Source organism: Osmerus mordax, unplaced genomic scaffold, assembly GCF_038355195.1.
Source record: "Osmerus mordax isolate fOsmMor3 unplaced genomic scaffold, fOsmMor3.pri Scaffold_104, whole genome shotgun sequence".
Taxonomy (NCBI): Eukaryota; Metazoa; Chordata; class Actinopteri; order Osmeriformes; family Osmeridae; genus Osmerus; species Osmerus mordax.
In genome coordinates, this window is record NW_027120416.1 from 24,812 (window position 1) to 32,252 (window position 7,441).

General features: G+C 50.6%; 1 protein-coding gene across 1 annotated transcript; it reads left to right on the top strand.

The window, feature by feature from the left end:
- Positions 1-6,901, top strand: LOC136939072 (Krueppel-like factor 15). The gene is made up of 2 exons (XM_067231957.1): positions 1-1,031; positions 6,730-6,901. Exons 1-2 carry the CDS (start codon positions 13-15, stop codon positions 6,899-6,901), a joined length of 1,191 nt encoding a protein of 396 aa, XP_067088058.1. The 5' UTR covers positions 1-12.
- Positions 6,902-7,441: the final 540 nt, after the last annotated feature.

Here is a 7,441-nt window from a genome sequence, read left to right on the forward strand (position 1 = left end):
CTGGCCCCATCCATGGCCCCCTCCCTAGCCCCTTCCCTGCCCCCCCTGGCCTCCTCCCTGGCCCCATCCCTAGCCCCCTCTATGGCCCCATCCTTGGCCTCTTCCCTGCCCCCCCTGGCCCCCACAGACCCTCCTTTACTACCCATGGACCTGGCCTGGGATTCCCAGGGCCAGGAGAGAATTCTGGGAGGAAGCGGAGGACACACCAAGGAGGAGAGGTTCGAGTTCCCAGAGTACCCCGGGGATCTGGAGGAGCACGCAGGCCTGCTCTTCCAGCCCACCCTGGAGGAGATCGAAGAGTTCCTGGTGGAGAACATGGAGGTGGAGGAGGGGCTGGAGGGGGAAGGAGGGCTGGAGGAGGGGCTGCTGACCCCAGACCAAACTGTGCCAGAGGCTAGAGAGAGACTCAGCCCCTCTGCAAAGACTGGGCACCACATTTCCAGGCCGGAGTCGGGCTGTAATGGTGGCATCTCTGGGGACGGGGTGAAACAGGAGGACGTAGATGCGTTGGAGGGTGCGGGGGACGCAGGGGGCCCTGTGATCTTACAGATCCAGCCCGTACGGATCAAAAAGGAGCCGTGCTCTGCCACCGTCCCAGCCCCAGCCTCCCAGCCCCATCCCCAGCCCCCGATCCAACTCCAGCCCCTTGCCCAGGCCTCCCCGGGCCCAGACATCAAAGTAGCTCAGCTTCTGGTCAGCATTCATGGACAGACCTTCGCCTTGGTGCCTCAGTTGGTTCCCCAAGCCAACCTCAACTCCTCCTCTTCCTCCAAGTTCGTCCGTATCGCCCCCGTCCCCATCGCTTCCAAGCCCCTGGGGGACGGAGGCCTCGGAGGCGGGCCTGGGTCCGGCTTCCTGGTCGGGGGGCAGAAGTACCAGAAGAGCTCGGTGGCAGACCTTATCAAAATGCACAAGTGCTCCTTCCCGGGATGCTCCAAGATGTACACGAAGAGCAGCCACCTCAAGGCTCACCTGAGGAGGCACACGGGGGAGAAGCCCTTCGCCTGCACCTGGCCAGGATGTGGATGGAGGTGAGCTTCAGACACACGGCATACCACACACAGCTAGGCTAGGCTAGGCTAGGTTATGCTGTGCCACGCTATGCTCTGCTACGCTATGCTATTTTAGGCAGGGATTTTCTATTCCATGCATGTGTATTATTTTCCGCTAAACATGACTAGACTTAACATTAGCTTAGACAACCAGAACCAACACCACATATGACACCCTCATTTTATTCTATGCTAGGCTAGCAATGCCCGCTAGGCTATGCAAGACTGCCCTAGTTCATCGATTGTATTGCATAGCAATGCTCATAACTGAGCTTGATAGCTTAAAGGCTGGAATGGTAAATTTTACAAACCTAGCTATTTTAACTTTGAAAGGATTCAAACCAAAATATCAAACTCCCTACCTTCTAAGCCACTCCTTCCAAACACAAACACTGACTTCTGCCTGGAAGCTGGGCTACTTGTCTGTCTTGTCACTTGTCACTTACTTCATTAGTGCCGGTCTGACCTTAATGATTGGTCGTGTTTATTATAGTCCTGGGAAGCCCACAGATATCGTATTGATTTCATTTTAATGTCAAACCTTTAGATTTATTGGTTGCTGTCAGAATGTGAAGTTTATTTCAGCAAATGTGACAAAAATTACTTCTCAACAACATTACCGACGCTTCCTTTAACACTGCCTAGATTTAGAACACAGGGTATTTGAACCTGGTACCTCTTGATCTGCACTTGAATTCACTAACCACTGAGCTACACCCTTCTGAGGTAAACATATATGGGTTATCTGAGAGAGATTGATGTGTGTGTGTGTTTGTTTGTGTGTGTGTGTGTGTGAGCAGGGTTATCAACATGAAGGGTGACAACAGACCATAATGTTGTGTATGCTTATCCTCATCACCAACACTAAGAATGCTGCTAGATCAAAATACATAAACCAAAAGTGTAGCTTTATTCAAACCAACAGTGGAATGTTATTGGTTTGTGTTCCGCTAAGTCAAAACCCTCCTTGCGGTCTGTGAACGTTTTACAACTAAGATGTGATCTGTTACTGTGAGAGACATGAAGAGGGGGGGTCCGTCACTGTAGGAGTCCTTACAATCCCCCGTCATGCACACACACACACACACACACACACACACACACACACACATCCCTGCCTGATAGTGTGGTCAGTTCTCCAAGGCTGACCTGTCTGTCTGGTATCTGTGTTGCCCTGCTCAGCAGAACTACAGATTAGATAGAAGCTTTGAAGTTGGGGCGGACTTTGCCCCTGTGCGATTCGGTCTGTGTTTTTTTTCTGTCTCTCTGTCACAGCTCTGCACCCTCTAGTCTGCAGGTCTGCAGGTCTGCACCCCTGCACCCTCTAGTCTGCCGGTCTGCAGGTCTGCCAGTCTGCAGGTCTGCAGGTCTGCACCCCTGCACCCTCTAGTCTGCCGGTCTGCAGGTCTGCCAGTCTGCAGGTCTGCAGGTCTGCACCCCTGCACCCTCTAGTCTGCCGGTCTGCAGGTCTGCCAGTCTGCAGGTCTGCAGGTCTGCACCCCTGCACCCTCTAGTCTGCCGGTCTGCAGGTCTGCCAGTCTGCAGGTCTGCAGGTCTGCACCCCTGCACCCTCTAGTCTGCCGGTCTGCCGGTCTGCAGGTCTGCAGGTCTGCACCCCTGCACCCTCTAGTCTGCCGGTCTGCAGGTCTGCCGGTCTGCAGGTCTGCACCCTCTAGTCTGCACGTCTGCACGTCTGCACGGCTGCAGGTCTGCCGGTCTGCACGTCTGCAGGTCTGCCGGTCTGCAGGTCTGCACCCTCTAGTCTGCACGGCTGCACGGCTGTAGGTCTGTCGGTCTGCAGGTCTACAGGGGTAGTGTTAGGTTGAGTTCTGGTATTGAGTCACCAAGCTTGGTTGAACATTAAGGTATGCTAACCACGGTAGTGTAGCTTACTGTGGAACAGTGCCACCTCACTGCAAGGAGGTCACAGGTTCGATTCCCGCCTGGGGAAAGGCTCTGGCACGGTATCTCTCGGCCATATCTGAGTCGAAATGTTCTCCCTACATCAAAACATGCAGGACAGATCCTGCCCCTGCCCCTGGCTATGACAGGGGTGAGCACATGGACTTGGCCCCGGGCGGCGCTCAAGCTAACACCTCTGCATGTCTGCAGAGGTGTTAGCTTGAGTCACCAATCTTGGGTGGACTTTAAGGTATCCTAATTAGCATAGCTTACTGCAGACTGGGTGCGCGGCTGAAGTGGCGGCCCGCTGCTCCTGTGTGCCCTGGGGGGAAGGACAGCAGGATGGAAACTGAGACCAAGTGTGTATCCCCTGGCTTGTGTGTGTGTGTTCCATGACTGTGAGATTAATAAAGGGTTCTTCTTTTCAGAACTTGCTCTTTGGGATGCTAATTAGCTGCCTGCCATCATCATGATTTGTTCATTTAGATGCTTTCATCCAAAGCTATGTCCAGAGGGGGATTTGAACCTGCAACCTCTTGATCTGCAGTCAAAAGCTCTAACCACTGAGCTGTACCCACCCCAGGCTTGCGTGTTTGTGGTCTCATGGCCTAATGCCCTTGCCGTCACAGACTGGTTACAGTATATCATCGTCAATAACCAGTTCCAAACTCCATTCCACCAATAGGAAATCCAGCATCCATGTTATTCTTTAACAATGAGCTAAAGGTCAAAGGGCAACCCAGGGGATATGAACTGATATGCATCCTTCCTGTCTCAAGTCCAACTCGAGGGCTGAGAGAGAGAGAGAGAGAGAGAGAGAGAGAGAGAGAGAGAGAGAGAGAGAGAGAGAGAGACACACAGAGACAGAGACAGAGACAGAGAGAGAAGGGGAGAGAGACAGAGAGACCTGGATGAGAGAGCGAGAGACAGAGAGAAGGGGGGGAGAGAACTAGGAGATACCGAAAGAGAGTGGAAGAGAGAGAGAGAGAGAGAGGGGGAGAGAGAGAGAGAGAGAGAGAGAGGGGGAGAGAGAGAGAGAGAGAGAGAGAGAGAGAGGGGGAGAGAGAGAGAGAAGCTCCAAACTCCAGGATGGTGTCTGGGCCAAGGCTTATCATTGATCAGGTTTACACCTGTTAACTCTCACCCTGGCTGGACTGAACAGGGTCTGCACACAGGCACACACACACAAACATACAACCACACACACACACACACACACAAACATACAACCACACACACACACACACACACACACAAACATACAACCACACACACACACACACAAACATGCACTCCTCTTCCTCCTCCTGTCCTCATGCACCGTGTAGCCCAGACGTCTGTCTACAGGCCACGTTCATGCAAGGACACGCACACACACACACACGTGCGCTCACATATTACACTACCAATGTCCTTTTTATGAGGACACTGACACACACACACATGCTATCAGAGCGGACACACACACTCTCTAGCAGAACACACACACACTCAAGCAGAGCAGAGCAGACAAGACACGCACACACACACACACACTAGCAGAGCAGACGCACACACACGTTAGCAGAGCAGAGCAGACACACACACTAGCAGAGCAGACACACACACACTAGCAGACACACACACACAGCTGGACTCAGCCTGCTGGGGGAAGAGGACAACATGTCCTGGAGGTTCAGACATGAGAACATGAAACAACACACAGAGACAGAGAGACACAGAGTCAGAAACACAGACAGAGAAATAGAGAGACAGAGAGAGAGAGAGAGAGAGAGAGAGAGAGAGAGAGCGAGAGAGAGAGAGAGAGAGAGAGAGAGAGAGAGAGAGAGAGAGAGAGAGAGAGAGAGAGAGGGAGAGGGAGAGGGAGGGAGGGAGAGGGAGAGGAGAGGGGAGAGGGAGAGAGGGAGAGGCAGGCAGGCAGGCAGGACAATATTGCTGTCAATCCCTCCCCCTCAGAGTGCTGTTAGCTCACCAGAATGCCTCTGTGGTGGGATAAGAGCTCAGGCCAAGTTTCAATCAGTGAAATATTGATATGGAATATCTAGCATGTCCCGACCTGAATACATGGTATGTGGGTGTTTGCTGAAGGGAAACAATAGCAGGAGAGAGAGATAATACACAGAGAGAGGACAAAGGGGGGAGGAGGGAGGAGAGGGGGGGGAATAGAGACAGAAAGAGGATAGCGAAAGAGGAGAGAATGAGAGATAGAGCAGGGTGTTCCCATGGACACCAGTTTCTACAGAGTAGTACTGGTAGAAGAGAGGCTGTCCTTGTGTCACCAGATGAGTCAGGGAGTCAGGTGGCTGAGCGGTGAGGGAGTCGGACTAGTAATCCGAAGGTTGCCAGTTCGATTCCCGGTCATGCCAACTGACGTTGTGTCCCTTGGGCAAGGCACTTCACCCTCTTGCCTCGGGGGAATGTCCTTGTACTTACTGTAAGTCGCTCTGGATAAGAGCGTCTGCTAAATGTAATGTAAATGTAGATGAGGCTAGTAAGCACAGTTCCTTCAATCTCAAACCACTGTCACACTGTTAGAACTGTTCCTTGATCTCCTGCTCTACTTTCTATAGGCATTATTTTACATTGCTTGCATAGAAGCATCTGCTAGATAAAAATAATTAAAGAAATAATATCGAGTGGAGACAGAGAGGAACTCCTGGGGGTTTTCTGATCTGTTTCTGGATCCAAGCGTAACTGCTCATAATATGATACCCACCCCAGAAGATTCAAGTTTTTAAGGATCTCTCTTTAGTTATAGTGGCTAATATAGGCTAGTTTATATACTATAGGCTTGTTTATAGTGTAGTGTAGTACTATGGTAGACTAAACTGTAGTTCAGTGCAGTGTTGTATATCAATGAAGTGTAGTGTACTATAGTGTAGTGTGTTGTGGAGAACTGTGTGTTGTGTACAGCAGTGTAGTGTAGCATGTGTAGTGTGTTGTGTACAGCAGTGTAGTGTAGCATATGTAGTGTGTTGTACTGCAGTGTAGTGTAGCATGTGTAGTGTGTTGTACTGCAGTGTAGTGTAGCATGTGTAGTGTGTTGTACTGCAGTGTAGTGTAGCATGTGTAGTGTGTTGTACTGCAGTGTAGTGTAGCATGTGTAGTGTGGTTGTACTGCAGTGTAGTGTAGCATGTGTAGTGTAGCATGTGCTGTGTCTTGTATAACAGTGTAGTGTAGCATGTGCTGTGTCTTGTATAACAGTGTAGTGTGTTGTTCTGCAGTGTAAGTGGTGTGTATGTGATTTGAGTTATCACCTTTCTGGGAAATAAGCCTGGTTGCCACTTCTGGCAATGTGTCAGGAAACCAAATCCCCTGTTCTACATTCAGCTGGCACACACACGCACACACACACACATGCACACACACACATGCATGCACACACACCGAGACAAGACGCACATACACTCAAACACTGATACACACAAAGACTGCTGGTCATCTAAGCAGCTGAAGTGTGTGAGGCGCTACAGGATGACCTTAACATGATCTAAAGATTTACACATGATCTAAACATGATCTTAACGGGATCTAAACATGCTTCAGACATGATCCTAAACATGATCTTGTGAAGACAAAGAATTACTCCTATTTGGACATGTTTGTGGTGCAGCAGGTGTCTGGGAGGAAGGGAGGGAGGTGGTGGATTTTAACCCATAACGTGGTGTTTAGGCATGGTATCCAAACTTAACCCTAATCCATACATATGCTTGTCCTGTGATTCTGATATATGTACTCTGTCTGTCTGTGTGTGTGTGTGTGTGGTTGTGTCAGGTTCTCCAGGTCTGATGAGCTGTCTAGACACAGGCGCCTCCACTCTGGAGTGAAGCCCTACCAGTGCCCAGTCTGTGAGAAGAAGTTCGCCCGCAGCGATCACCTGTCCAAACACCTCAAAGTCCACCGCTTTCCACGAAGCAGAGCAGGACAGTACGCCTCTGCTAACTGACCCCCTTGTGACCCCCCCACTCCTCATCTGCCAGGCACCAGAGAGAGAGAGAGAGAGAGAGAGAGAGAGAGAGAGAGAGAGAGAGAGAGAGGAGAGAGAGAGAGAGAGAGAGAGAGAGAGGAGAGAGAGAGAGAGAGAGAGAGGAGAGAGAGAGGAGAGAGAGAGAGAGAGAGAGAGAGAGAGAGAGAGAGAGAGAGAGAGAGAGAGAGAGAGAGAGAGAGAGAGAGAGAGGAGAGAGAGGAGAGAGAGAGAGAGAGAGAGGAAAGGGAAAATGTGTGTGTGTGTGAGGAGAGGAGAGAGTGTGTGTGTATGAATGAAAGTCCAAACTTTCAACGTGTAGTCTAGATGTGTGTGTGTGTGTTTTTGTCTGTGTGGCTGTGTGTGTGTGTGTGTGTGTGTGTGTGTACAAAGAGAAAGAGTGAAAGTCAGACTGACTAGATTATTTTGGTGTGTTTTAACTGTTAGTTTGTATGTTTGTCAGTGACGTGTGTGTGAGTGTGTGACGCACTTTCGAGGTACTGTCATAATTTATTGGGCGAT